The 15,917-nt window shown below is 45.7% G+C and overlaps 1 protein-coding gene across 1 annotated transcript in view; it reads right to left on the bottom strand.

Annotated features, from left to right (window-relative positions):
* The window catches only part of LOC128697391 (nephrin-like), a 331,037-nt gene that overhangs the window by 198,218 nt on the left and 116,902 nt on the right, over positions 1 to 15,917 (bottom strand). The window contains 2 exon segments of the mRNA XM_070093857.1: positions 1,013 to 1,063; positions 1,066 to 1,156. Coding sequence (XP_069949958.1) covers positions 1,013 to 1,063; positions 1,066 to 1,156 — 142 coding nt within the window.

Genomic DNA, 15,917 nt, shown 5'->3' with positions numbered 1-15,917 from the left:
CCCAAGGGATAATCGTGCTAGGTATACAAGTAATTAAAAGGGAACTTTTTGTTTAAAAATATACAAATTTTTACAAATATACCATTTCTGAAAAAAGATTTATGAATCCAGAGGTAAAAATTAAAAATATAATCATGGCAAGGTTAAGGACAGTAAGTATCAGGCATTCAAGTTAAAAGGCATTTGGGGCAAAACCCCCTGACAAAAGGATATGTAAAGGGAAAGGACTGAATTAAATACATTAAAAAAAGGGAATGTAAGTATAAAGTACATATACAGGAACAAGCTTAAATAGTACAGGGAAATTTTAAAATAAAGGTAAAATTTAAAATATACAGGCAGTCAAGGGTTAAGGAATTTTTAATAGTATACAGGGAAATTTACAAAGACATAAGGACTGTCAAGAAATCATTGGCTTCTAACTCTTTCAAAATCGTTATTAATCATGTTTTAATTATAAAAGTGAAATGATATTTTTGGCTGTCATATTTAGAAAATAATTTTGGCTCCAGATACGTGAATAAAATAAGGTGACATAACATAATTTAAGATCCATGTATTGTGTCTACGAAATCAAGTGGCAAAAATAAGTTTACTCTCTGAAAGGCGAACACTTTAATTATTTACTAAGTAACTTTATTCACGTATACACAAATACAGTATATAGATTATCATATATAGCAGCATATGTGTAGAGAACCTGGATAACTCAAAAGCTCAGAGTGATTTAAAAACTTGCAATTGAGGTCACAGTGGTGTCTAATGCTAACCTTCCTATGGTGTAGAAATATACCTAGTTGGATGAATCTTATTGTGGCTAGCTGGTCCAGTGGCTAACGCGACGGTCTAGAGTTTTGAGAGACTGACCGCGGGTTCAAAACCCTCCGGTGGCATGGTTTGTTTGTAATCGAGTCATTACGATTTCGTGACTCAGTTATAACCATTAATTAATTTGCAAGTAGATATTATTGCAATGCCAGAGGCTGCATAAATACTACAATGTATAACTCACAGAGCACTGAGAGTTTAGCGGAGCTCTCCAGCACGTCGTCAGGCAAACTTGACTAAATCCTCTGCAGGTGACCAGTGATCCGTCGTCTCTCGACTCCGGGGTCAGTGTTATCGTTGAGCGCGACACCTGACCTTCCACTTCCACCTGTTGACGCAGTACATATTTCTAATTATTTTTGGAATATCTAATGAAATATATGGTCTACTCCGGATCCTAATTCTAGATACTATCCACAGCACCTTAATAAATTGAACATTAAAATGGTATAGGTATCGACAGGTTATAGTAAGAACATATGAACAGTTAGGTATCTTTATGAAAGTTTGCCTCACACAGTAGGTTCTAGTCGAGTACAGAAAGTTGATAGAAGCAGAAGATACTTGAAGACGATAACAGTCCATCACTTTAAAGTTTGAGGTGGTCAGTCCTCAGTCTGAGAAGAGCATTGTTCCATAGTATGAAACAAATGGAGTTGAAGTGACATACAGTGAGAATGGCTGATTTGAAAGGACCTGACCTTCCAACGACTACATTCTTACCTCTAATAGTGGCCCACATCTCACCTCCTGGCGCTATATAAGGCTCCATCCTGTCACTTCAACTCCATATTGTTTCATACTATGGAACAATGCTCTTCTCCAGACTGAGGGACTGACCACCTCAAAACTTCAAGGGTGATGGACTGATTACATCGTCTTCAAAAATCTTCTGCTTCTATCAACTTTTCTGTACTGGACTGAAGAAGGCTAATGTGTAGGCGAAACGTTTCGAAATAAAGATACCTAACTGTTGCATATGTGTCTTACTTAACAACCTTAATAAATGCATCAACCGTCTTGAGAAACAAGATGTTACTAAGATAGTGTTTCTGGGTGAAGATCTGCACAAGACCTTCAAAGTTTAGTATTTAAAAAGGCTCTGAAATGCCTGGTCAGATGTTCATTATTATTATAATTATCACAAGAAAAAATATTTTATTTGTATTTTTGTCAATATTTATAAAAAAACTTTCGCTGTTGCTTCAAGTGCTAACTGGAACTACCTAAACAGTCGGAAATGTCAAATATAAATGTCTCAGTGAGTGCTATATAGGTCACTTTGACAGAAGGAGAATTAAAAATGATTAAAATACTATATTTGGTACATTTAATAATCGAAGTGAATTAAAACAATATACGAGGTTTCATACTATGGAACAATGCTCTTCTCCAGACTGAGGGACTGACCACCTCAAAACTTTAAGGGTGATGGACTGATTACATCGTCTTCAAGTATCTTCTGCTTCTATCAACTTTTCTGTACTCGACTGAAGAAGCCTACTGTGTAGCCGAAACGTTTCATAATAAAGATACCTAACTGTTGCATATGTGTCTTACCTAACAACCTGTCGGTTTTTTATACCATTTTAATGTTCAATCTGTCAGACACTGCAACACAAGGGTATCTTGGTACAGACCTGCAATCAAATTCGACAACTTCCACTAGTGAGAGCGGCTGGATTTGAGAGGGACCTGACCTCTCAACATCTGAGTTCTTACCTATCCTAGTGGCCTACGTCTCACCTCTTGGCGCTATAAAAGCTCCATCCTGTCACTTCATCTCCATATTGTTTCAGACTATGGAACAATGCTCTTCTCCAGACTGAGGACTGACCACCTCAAAACTTTAAGGGTGATGGACTGATTACATCGTCTTCAAGTATCTTCTGCTTCTATCAACTTTTCTGTACTCGACTGAAGAAGCCTACTGTGTAGGCGAAACGTTTCGAAAAAGATACCTAACTGTTGCATATGTGTTACCTACAATATACGAGGTAAACAGAAGTGAGATGTAGAATATCTTAAGCAAATTGTCTGACCTTCCAGTGTATTAACACAGTAAAATAAGTCTGGGAAAACCTCACAATAAAATTTATAAGCTTAAATATGTAGTAGCCAGTTCCTTCATTACGGTTGTCAATAGTAGTTTGTCATGACTTGGAAATTTATCCATATCTTGAGTTGTTAATAGTCTTGTTATTACGATTCTCTGATTCACTGAAAGAGACTTAAGCTAACTTTTATCTCTGCTATGTGGTAGCCAGATTCTCTACTATGTGGAGGCCAGATTCTCTGCTATGTGGGAGCCAGTTTCTCACTATGTGTAGGCCAGATTCTCTACTATGTGGGGGCCAGATTCTCTGCTATGTGGAGCCAGATTCTCTACTATGTGGAGGCCAGATTCTCTGCATGTGGAGCCAGATTCTCTACTATGTGGAGGCCAGATTCTTTACTATGTGAGGCCAGATTCTCTGCTATGTTGGGGCCAGATTCTCTGCTGTGTGGGCCAGATTCTCTGCTGTGTGATGGCCAAATTAAGCGCAACAATTGTGATAGGATGTAAGGCAGCCAGGATAATTTACAGCTGGAGCATCTCCCACGATAGGTTGTCCAGCTGGTGCAGCGGCCATGACGGGTTTTACAGAGGTTCAGCTCTCTGATAGATAGTACAGCTGGTTCTGGAGTCACAGACCGTGTTTGTAAATGTGGTTAATCAGACATGATAGTGTTTGTACAGTTGTATCAGCAGATGTAATAGCTGGTATTGGCACAGCTAATTTAACAGTTATGATGTATTTGAGCAGCTGGTGACGATGCTTCCGTAAGGGTTGTGTTTGTACTGCCAGCTAACCTGTCATAAAAATAGATATACAGCTGGGTAGCAGCCAGGATAGGTTAGGCAGCTAGTGCACCAAGCTAGGGTAGGTTGTATTGCTGGTTTAGCATCCAAGATTGATCAGGTTGTACAGCTGCCTTGATAGTTTGTACTAGGATAATAATAAAAATCTTTATTTACAAGTACATGCACAAGGTATACAGACCAAAGCTGACATCAATGACATACTACTATATAGAAAGCCGCTTGTTATGCTGAGCATTACCCACAAATTAGGTCAGTTTTGTCCCAGGATGTGACCCACACCAGTCGATTAACACTAGGTATGAGGGTAGAAACATTGGGCTTGTAAACAAACACGCCTAATGTTTCTACCCTGCCAGGAATCGAACCTGACGCCTGCCGTATGAAGCGGGGTTCAGCCACCAGGCCACGGGCACTGGGCTAGAATCTATCTTACCGAAGAGCAATGCTTGCTTATCTACATGGTTCTGGAGAGAATTTCGAATTTGTCGTACAGCTCGCCTCAGAAACATCAAATGTAAACTTAAAGAATAAAATACACTGCTAATGGAAGCAAACACAATAAACATATATAGTGGTGCCTGGTCACGAACAGTTGAAAACACGAACAATTATGTAAGTGTATTTATGTAAGTGCTTTTGTAAGTGCATTTTTGGGGTCTGAAATGGATTAATCTAATTTACATAATTTCTATGGAACAAATTCTTTCAGTATCGGCACTGAACAGCCTTCGGGAACATATTAAGTTCGTATCCCGAGGTACCACTCTATTTATTTGCAAAACTCTGCCAGGAAATCGATGCAAAACGGAAATTATATTTTGCACTTACATAAGGTCTTCAACCTGGGAACGATAGGCAATATAATTATTTTCCGCCGAAGAAAAGCAAATCGTTTCGCCATTTTCGATAATTATAATCAAGATCTCCGTAGTTTATAAATTTCTTCACATTTTTAATTTGCTTAATCTCTAGCACAAAGGAGAAAAAATTGTCTGCATATTTGTGAGAGGAAAAAATGTCAGCGTAGATGAGTCTCTGGTTGCAAAAATTAAACAGAACAATCGGTACATAGGATAAACATTAAACGTAATTTCTGGAAGGTAATGTTTATAATAAGATCACATTTATTGAAAAAATCAGTATACTTCCCAACATATGAAAAATCTTAAATCTGAAATATCACAAGATTTTTCAAAATCATGTAAAATACTGAAGTCGAAATCCATTTGCAGTAATTACTGAAATTATTTCTAGAAATTGGCTAGACGATTTCATTATGTTGATCAAGAGTGACTTATACTAAGACCGACTTTGAGTCCAAGTTACTCATAGATTTTGGGATCAAGTAGTTACCCAAATAATCAGTAATGTCTGTATAAAACTTGACATTATCATGCAATTTAAACTGAAATACATGGAAAAAGATTATCAACTCCGTTTCTATAAAATCTGTGTTCCACAGGTCTGAACTTTGCTCAGACCTGTGGGACACAGTTATCAGTGTTCCACAGGTCTGAAATTTGCTCAACCTGTGGGACACAGTGTCATGTGTTCCACAGGTCTGGAAATTTGCTCAGACCTGTGGGACACAGTTGTCAGTGTGTTCTACTTTTTTTTTATTATTATTATCACACCGGCCGATTCCCACCAAGGCAGGGTGGCCCGAAAAAGAAAAACTTTCACCATCATTCACTCCATCACTGTCTTGCCAGAAGGGTGCTTTACACTACAGTTTTTAAACTGCAACATTAACACCCCTCCTTCAGAGTGCAGGCACTGTACTTCCCATCTCCAGGACTCAAGTCCGGCCTGCCGGTTTCCCTGAACCCCTTCATAAATGTTACTTTGCTCACACTCCAACAGCACGTCAAGTATTAAAAACCATTTGTCTCCATTCACTCCTATCAAACACGCTCACGCATGCCTGCTGGAAGTCCAAGCCCCTCGCACACAAAACCTCCTTTACCCCCTCCCTCCAACCCTTCCTAGGCCGACCCCTACCCCGCCTTCCTTCCACTAAAGACTGATACACTCTTGAAGTCATTCTGTTTCGCTCCATTCTCTCTACATGTCCGAACCACCTCAACAACCCTTCCTCAGCCCTCTGGACAACAGTTTTGGTAATCCCGCACCTCCTCCTAACTTCCAAACTACGAATTCTCTGCATTATATTCACACCACACATTGCCCTCAGACATGACATCTCCACTGCCTCCAGCCTTCTCCTCGCTGCAACATTCATCACCCACGCTTCACACCCATATAAGAGCGTTGGTAAAACTATACTCTCATACATTCCCCTCTTTGCCTCCAAGGACAAAGTTCTTTGTCTCCACAGACTCCTAAGTGCACCACTCACTCTTTTTCCCTCATCAATTCTATGATTCACCTCATCTTTCATAGACCCATCCGCTGACACGTCCACTCCCAAATATCTGAATACATTCACCTCCTCCATACTCTCTCCCTCCAATCTGATATCCAATCTTTCATCACCTAATCTTTTTGTTATCCTCATAACCTTACTCTTTCCTGTATTCACCTTTAATTTTCTTCTTTTGCACACCCTACCAAATTCATCCACCAATCTCTGCAGCTTCTCTTCAGAATCTCCCAAGAGCACAGTGTCATCAGCAAACAGCAGCTGTGACAACTCCCACTTTGTGTGTGATTCTTTATCTTTTAACTCCACGCCTCTTGCCAAGACCCTCGCATTTACTTCTCTTACAACCCCATCTATAAATATATTAAACAACCACTGTGACATCACACATCCTTGTCTAAGGCCTACTTTTACTGGGAAATAATTTCCCTCTTTCCTACATACTCTAACTTGAGCCTCACTATCCTCGTAAAAACTCTTCACTGCTTTCAGTAACCTACCTCCTACACCATACACTTGCAACATCTGCCACATTGCCCCCCTATCCACCCTGTCATACGCCTTTTCCAAATCCATAAATGCCACAAAGACCTCTTTAGCCTTATCTAAATACTGTTCACTTATATGTTTCACTGTAAACACCTGGTCCACACACCCCCTACCTTTCCTAAAGCCTCCTTGTTCATCTGCTATCCTATTCTCCGTCTTACTCTTAATTCTTTCAATTATAACTCTACCATACACTTTACCAGGTACACTCAACAGACTTATCCCCCTATAATTTTTGCACTCTCTTTTATCCCCTTTGCCTTTATACAAAGGAACTATGCATGCTCTCTGCCAATCCCTAGGTACCTTACCCTCTTCCATACATTTATTAAATAATTGCACCAACCACTCCAAAACTATATCCCCACCTGCTTTTAACATTTCTATCTTTATCCCATCAATCCCGGCTGCCTTACCCCCTTTCATTTTACCTACTGCCTCACGAACTTCCCCCACACTCACAACTGGCTCTTCCTCACTCCTACAAGATGTTATTCCTCCGTGCCCTATACACGAAATCACAGCTTCCCTATCTTCATCAACATTTAACAATTCCTCAAAATATTCCCTCCATCTTCCCAATACCTCTAACTCTCCATTTAATAACTCTCCTCTCCTATTTTTAACTGACAAATCCATTTGTTCTCTAGGCTTTCTTAACTTGTTAATCTCACTCCAAAACTTTTTCTTATTTTCAACAAAATTTGTTGATAACATCTCACCCACTCTCTCATTTGCTCTCTTTTTACATTGCTTCACCACTCTCTTAACCTCTCTCTTTTTCTCCATATACTCTTCCCTCCTTGCATCACTTCTACTTTGTAAAAACTTCTCATATGCTAACTTTTTCTCCCTTACTACTCTCTTTGCATCATCATTCCACCAATCACTCCTCTTCCCTCCTGCACCCACTTTCCTGTAACCACAAACTTCTGCTGAACACTCTAACACTACATTTTTAAACCTACCCCATACCTCTTCGACCCCATTGCCTATGCTCTCATTAGCCCATCTATCCTCCAATAGCTGTTTATATCTTACCCTAACTGCCTCCTCTTTTAGTTTATAAACCTTCACCTCTCTCTTCCCTGATGCTTCTATTCTCCTTGTATCCCATCTACCTTTTACTCTCAGTGTAGCTACAACTAGAAAGTGATCTGATATATCTGTGGCCCCTCTATAAACATGTACATCCTGAAGTCTACTCAACAGTCTTTTATCTACCAATACATAATCCAACAAACTACTGTCATTTCGCCCTACATCATATCGTGTATACTTATCCTCTTTTTCTTAAAATATGTATTACCTATAACTAAACCCCTTTCTATACAAAGTTCAATCAAAGGGCTCCCATTATCATTTACACCTGGCACCCCAAACTTACCTACCACACCCTCTCTAAAAGTTTCTCCTACTTTAGCATTCAGGTCCCCTACCACAATTACTCTCTCACTTGGTTCAAAGGCTCCTATACATTCACTTAACATCTCCCAAAATCTCTCTCTCTCCTCTGCATTCCTCTCTTCTCCAGGTGCATACACGCTTATTATGACCCACTTCTCGCATCCAACCTTTACTTTAATCCACATAATTCTTGAATTTACACATTCATATTCTCTTTTCTCCTTCCATAACTGATCATTTAACATTACTGCTACCCCTTCCTTTGCTCTAACTCTCTCAGATACTCCAGATTTAATCCCATTTATTTCCCCCCACTGAAATTCTCCTACCCCCTTCAGCTTTGTTTCGCTTAGAGCCAGGACATCCAACTTCTTTTCATTCATAACATCAGCAATCATCTGTTTCTTGTCATCCGCACTACATCCACGCACATTTAAGCATCCCAATTTTATAAAGTTTTTCTTCTTCTCTTTTTTAGTAAATGTATACAGGAGAAGGGGTTACTAGCCCATTGCTCCCGGCATTTTAGTCGCCTCATACGACACGCATGGCTTACGGAGGAAAGATTCTTTTCCACTTCCCCATGGACAATAGAAGAAATAAAAAGAACAAGAGCTATTTAGAAAAAGGAGAAAAACCTAGATGTATGTATATATATATATGCATGTGCGTGTCTGTGAAGTGTGACCAAAGTGTAAGTAGGAGTAGCAAGATATCCCTGTTATCTAGCGTGTTTATGACCCCTGATTACCCAGCAGCAAGTAGGTATCTGGATGTTAGTTACGTTACACCTGCTGCCCCTGATTACCCAGCAGCAAGTAGGTATGTGGATGTTAGATACCTTATACCTGCTGCCCCTGTTCACCTAGCAATAAGTAGGTACCTGGATGTTAGCTCACTGTCATATACATGTAGAGATATTATCATTATTATTGTTAAATTCAACTCTGTCATCACTGTTAGTATTTTTTTGTGTGTGATAAAGTGCTTATTGCAGTAAAATAAGTTAGAAGCAAACGATGATATGAATTACATAATAATACAAAGTCTTCTGAAAAGACTTTGTTTACGTGTTCGAAATCTGCTTCAAACGCATTTTTATGATGCTTTAAATATTTGACACAAACGAGCGATAAAAAATGATTTTAAGAGATGACTGATAAGCATCGTATTAAATACGATGGTCTAAAAATTGTTTTCAGCCACAAAAAGGCACCAATAACTAAGGAGTATGGAATATTTTAAGTAAATGGCTCAGTGCTCGCTGCTACGTTAAATATTCAGCATCCTGCTTCAAGTTTTATATTTATTGTGCAAGTTTTTTGGCTCTTTCCAAGGGCAGAGTTTTAAATTAACATCTGATGAGTTTATTACCCTAAGGCCTATATAATTTTTATCATTTAGGGTAACTCGAGTTCAGTGGAGCATTGAAAACAAAGCCTGGTTGTTCGTTTTATAATATAATCGAATTATGTTACCCACTTACAACATTTTACCAAGTGCTCAGTGTATTTTTGGAGTAATTTTGTAAGGAAATTTTAAGCATACTAATATGGATGTTTTTGTTGCGTTTAATAAAACGTTTTTGTCTGAAAAGTAACACAAGGCATAAATTGGAAATATAAACACACATGTAGAATAATGTGATCCTTTATTGACAACGTTTCGCCCACACACCGGGCTTTTTCAAGTCACAAACAGATCTACTTGGGGTGGAAGGTACGCTAGTATTTATAGCCAGGTTCAGAATGCTGTGGTCAGGTGGAGAATGCTGCATCTGATGATCTACCGAGTGGGGTTATAGAGTCTAAAATCTAAAATGTTGACGACATTCTCCTCATAACTCCCAGACGCTTCAACGTTCAAGCTCTCCAAGACAAACTCAACCAGGTCGAGCCTTCAGTCCAGTTCACACTTGAAGAAGAAGTCGACAACACTCTTCCTTTCCTTGATGTTCTTCTCTGCAAAGCTGACCATGAACTTCGTTTTAAAGTCTATCGAAAACCCACCAACCAAAACAATCTTCTCCACTTCTACTCTCACCACGACACCAAAACTAAACGTGGTGTAATTATAGGCTTCTTCCTACGCGCACTCAGAGTCTGCAGCAATGAGTTTCTTGAGGAAGAATGCACTATAATTGAACAAGTATTTTCTAAACTCCACTATCCTCGTCAATTCATCAGAGACTGCAGACGACGGGCATTAAACATCTTCAGTACACCAAGAGAAGACACTGAGAAGAGATACATAGTCCTCCCCACCAACTCCATTGCCAAACATGTTTCCAACATCTTTTCCAATACATCATTCCAAGTATCTACCTTCACAACCACTACCATCAAGGACATCACCAGTGATAGACAGGACAAGCTTCCATCCTCTGCAGGGGTATACATAATCCCTTGTAATGACTGCAACAAATTATACGTGGACGAAACATCAAGAGATCTCCAAACACGTATTTCAGAACACCAATACGCAAGCAGGTCTGACGATACAAGGAATGCCTGTGTACAACACCGTAACCTCAGCATTCTCCACCTGACCTCAGCATTCTGAACCTGACTATAAATACTCACTTACCTTCCACACCAGGCAGATCTGTTGTGACTTGAAAAAGCCCACTGTGTGGGCGAAACGTTATCAGTAAAGGATCACATTATACTGCATATGTGTTTATATTTCCAATGTGTCAGGTATTTTATACCATTTTTTTCCCAAGCCATAAATTACATTTTTAAAATAATTCTTTCGTTCTTGACGTAACAATACAAAATGCTGGTATTTTCTGCAAGAATATAAGTACATATAACTGATATAATTAACGAGTAATGTACCGGTTCATTAAGAAAATTAACCTAATTAATACCACAGTGTTTAAATAACCCAGGAAAACATTAATTAAGTTGCATGCGGAGAACACTAATTGAAATTCATTTGTATATAAATTATCTTTTAATTTTGTATATAATTCATGCATGTATTAAAACTCTAGTAGTATACACTAACATATAGTTTTTATAAAAAAAAAAAAAAAATTAGAGGAGAGGGGCATTTTAAACGACTTTGAAGGTAATCAATTTTAAAATTATATAGGAGAGGGTTACTCGCCCTTGCTCATGGCGTTTTAGTCGCCTCTTACGACCTATGGAGAAAAATTGCCCACTTCCCATAGAGGTATTTTAATTTATTTATTTATTTATTTATTTATTTTTTTATTCACTCCATCATTTTCCAGAGGATGTTTTTCTACGTTATAAACTGCAACATTAACACCTTCTTAGAGTGCAGACACTGTACTTCCCATCTCCAGGACTCAAGCCCAGCCTGCCACTTCTCTGACTCCTTCATAAATGTTACTTTGTCTCCATTCACCCCTTTGAAATATGCTCACGCATGCTTGCTGGAGTAAAGCCCATCCTTTCAAAACCTCCTTGACCTTCCTCTAACCTTTCCTAGGCCGACCCCACCCGCCTTCACTCCACCAGTTTATACACCTCGAAGTCATTCTATTTTGTTCCATTGCTCTACATGTCTGAACCACCTCAACACCTTCTCAGCCCTCTGGATAATAGTTTTGTAATCCCACCTTTCCAAATTTCCAAACTGAATTCTCCATTATTTTCCCACCACACATTGCCCTCAGACATGACATCTCCACTGCCTCCAGCCTTCTCCTTGTTGGAACTTTTCATCACCCATGTTTCACCCCCTGCAAAGCGTTGGTCACTTATACTCTCATTATTCCATGGGTAAATTCTTTGTTCCACAGACTCTAAGTGTACATCTCACCTTTCCCTCATTGTTCTATGATTCACCCCAACTTTCATAGACCCATCTGCTGACCCTCAACTCCCAAATATTTAACACATTCACCTCCTCCACCTCTCACAATCTGATATCGTCTTCCTTTTTATTTGTCACAATTTCTTTTCCTATATTTTAATTTCCTTTTTTTTTTCCCTCCAAAAATCACCAACCCCCAAACTTTCTTAGAATATCCAAAGCCATGTCATCAGCAAAACCGGCCCTCACCATCACCGTCCCCCTGCCCCTGCCCCCCTTCCACCCTGCCCCCCTGACCCCCCCCACTGCCAGCCCATCCCCCTGCCCACCTACACCCCCTCCCCACGCCACGTGCATCCTGCCCACCCGCCAATCCCACGGTCCTCCACCACTGACACATCTGCCCACCCTCCCGAAAACCGCCCCCCCCACCACCCACCCCGCCACCACCCCCCCCCCTGCCCCCCCCCACTGCCCACCTCCCCATCAATTCCCCCCCACACCACCACCCCACTCACACCTCCCCGCTCCCCCGAAACATGCCCACCCCCCCTGCACCGCATTCCCCCCCAACCCCAAACCCGCCCCCCTCCCAAAAGACAAATGCCCACCCCTCCACCCTGAAACCCGCCCCCACCCCCTGACACCGCCACCATCCCCACTGACTGTACCACCCCAGCACTACCCACCTGCACCTCCTCTAAACTGCCCCTCCCACCCCTCCCCCTGTAAACCACACCCCAGTCCACCGCCACCCCCACACTCCACCACTGCCCTCTTTCACCACCTCTCACCACTGCCCCACCACATGCCCCAAACCCCACTCCACCATGCCGCCTCCCCCGCTCCCTGCCACACTTCCCCTCAGTCACCCCGCCCCTCCACCACCAGTCCACCACTGCCCACACCACCACTCCCCCACGCCCCCAAAAACCCACCAGTCCCCTTACCCCTTCGCTCCCCCCTGCCACACCTACACCACCATTCCACCACTGGGACAACCCACCCTCCACCACCAACACCTCACCACCCTCCACCACTGCAACACCATCCCCCCTCCGCCCCTGCCACCCACCCCCCACTGCCACACCTGCACCACCACCCCCCACAGCCACCTTTTTCGTCCCAATGCCACCGCACCCCAAATCACCCGCTACCCCACCCACTCCAAACTGCCCGCACCTGCATCACCGTCCCCCACTGCCCACCCCACGATCGGGCCCCCCATGCCCCCCCTCACCCAGTTTTACCGTGCCCATCTACACCACCAGTCCCCCCTGCCCCAAAACCAGTCCACCACTGCCACACCCAAAACCGTCCCAAAGTGGCACACCCCCATCAGTCCCCCTGCCACACCACACCACCAGTCCACCAGTTCCACGCCTCACCACCAGTCCCCCACCCCACCTAAACCCCAATCCACCACTGCCACACCTACACCCCCGGGCCCCCACTGCCGCCTTTCAAGTCCCCCGTGCACCTCACCACGTCCCCCACTGCTCACCTCACCCCAGCCCCCGCCCACCTACCCGTCCCCCTGCCCCACCTACACCACCACCACTCCCCCTGCCCACCACACCACCACTCCACCCCGCCCCTCACCACCAGTCCACCACTGCCCACCTACCCGGGCCCCAACCCTCACCCCCCAGTCCACCACTACACCCACGCCACCGTCCCAGTGGCACCCCACACCACAAATCCACCACTGCCACCACACCCCAGTCCACCAGTGCCATACCCACCCCAGTCAACCAGTGCCCCACCCAGTCCCCCACTGCCACAACTAATACCAGTCCCCAGTGCCACACCTCACCCCATCCCCCACTGCTCACCCACCAACAGTCCACCACACCCCCCCTAAACCCCCCAGTCCCCACTTTTTCCCACACCACCAGTTCACCCTGACACCGCCCAAAACCAGCCCACCACTGCCCTCCTAACACCAGTCCCCCCCCCACCTAAACCACCAGTCCACCAGTACACCTAACCACCACCCCCGTGCCCCACCTAAACCCCCAGTCCCTCCGATACCTAAACCGTCCTCCATTTCCCCCACCCCCAGTCCCCCCTGCCCATTCACCACCACTCCACCTCTCCATACCTACACCACCCTCCCTGCCCACCTACACCCCCCCAGTCCCCCAGTGCCCACGTAAACCCCCACCCATCACTGCCCACCTACCCCCCAGTCCACCCTGCCACTCCTCCCCCTACGCCACCACTGCCACACCAACCACCCCTGCACCACTGCCACCTCACCCATCCCCCACTGCCCCACCTACCACCATCCCCCCGCCCACCTAAACCCCCGTCCCCGTGCCCACCACACCCCAGTCCACCACGCCCCCTCTACACCACCACCCCCTCTGCCATACCACACCACCACTCCCCCTGCCACACCTACACCACCAGTCCACCATGCTACACCACCCACCGTCCCCCACGCCCCCCTAAACCCTCCGCCACCTCTCCACACCTTAAACCCGTCCAACACTGCCCACCCACACCCCAGTCCCCCTTGCCCCCCTCCCCCCCACCACGACTGCCCACCTTACCACCAGTCCACCCCTGCCACACCCCAAACCCCCAGTCCCCCGACCCTCACCTCCAGTCCACCACTGCCCACCTACTCCCCACCCGCCTGCCCACCCACACCACCACTCCCCCTGCCCACCTAAACCCCCACTCCACCACTGCCACACCTAAACCCAGTCCACCAATGCCACCCACACCACCACCCACCACTGCCACCCCACACCACCACTCCACCACTGCCACACCTACCACCAGTCAGCACTGCCCACCTAAAACCACTCCACCACCCACCTACACCCCCAGCCCAATGCCCACCTCACCCCAGTACACCACTGTCCCCGCACCCAACAGTTTAAACCCCTGCCCACCTACACCACCGTCCACCCTGCTCACCCACCCCGTCCCCCTGCCACACCTACACCCAGACCACCACCCCCCCCCACCCCCCCACTGCCCCACCTACACCATCAGTCCCCCTGCTACACCACATCACCCCGTACCCTGCCACACCTACACCACCACCCACCACTGGCATACCTACACAACCACTCCCCCATTGTCCACCTACCCAAGTCCACCCGTACCACACCTCACACCACTCCACCACCCAACACCTCACTACCGTCCACCACTGCCACCACCCACCCTCCACCACTGCCCACCTTCACCACCCTCCACCACTGCCCCTCCCCCCTCCACCACTGCCCACCACACCACTCCACCACTGCCCACCCACCCCCTCCCCCACTGCCCCTCCCACCACTTCACCACCCCACCTCCAACCACTCCACCACTGCCCCACCCACCACCAGTCCCCCACTGCCCCCTAAACCCCCACTCCACCATCCACCACCACCAGTCCACCACTGCCACACCACAACACCACCCAGCACTGCCACCCTTAAACCCCTCCCCCACCCCCCTCACCACCAGTCCCCCACTGCCACACCTACCCACCACTCAGCACTGCCACTCCTTCACCACCACCCACCTCTGCCCACCTACACCCCAATCCACCACTCCACACCTAAACCCTCGTCCCCCCTTAACCCACCACCACTCCACCACGCCCAAACCCCCCACCAGTCCCCCCTGCCACCTACCACCACTCCACCACTGCCCACACCACATTCCAGCACTTTCCCCCACCCCCCATCCCCACCCACACCCACCAGTCCCCCACTGCCCCCTTTACCACCACTCCACCACTTCCACACCTACACCACCACTCCCCCACCCCCACACCACCCCTCCACCACCCCCTCACCACCACTCCCCTGCCACCTACACCACCACTCCACCACTGCCACACCACACAACCACTCCCCCTGCCCCACCTCACAACCACTCCACCACTGCCCCTTTTTCCCCCGTCCCCCTCCCACCTACACCCCCCCACCCTGCCACACCTACACCACCACTCCCCCTGCCACACCCCAAACCCCCAGTCCACCCTGCCACACCTACCCCTTGGGCACCGCCCCCCCCCACCACTCCCCCACCCCACCTCACCCAGTCCCCCTTTACACCCAAACCCTTGTCCCCCTGCCCACCCAC

Source organism: Cherax quadricarinatus, chromosome 44 (assembly GCF_038502225.1).
Source record: "Cherax quadricarinatus isolate ZL_2023a chromosome 44, ASM3850222v1, whole genome shotgun sequence".
NCBI classification, from domain to species: domain Eukaryota; kingdom Metazoa; phylum Arthropoda; class Malacostraca; order Decapoda; family Parastacidae; genus Cherax; species Cherax quadricarinatus.
Note: the sequence above shows the minus strand (reverse complement) of the source record. Positions and strands in the feature narration are given on the sequence as shown.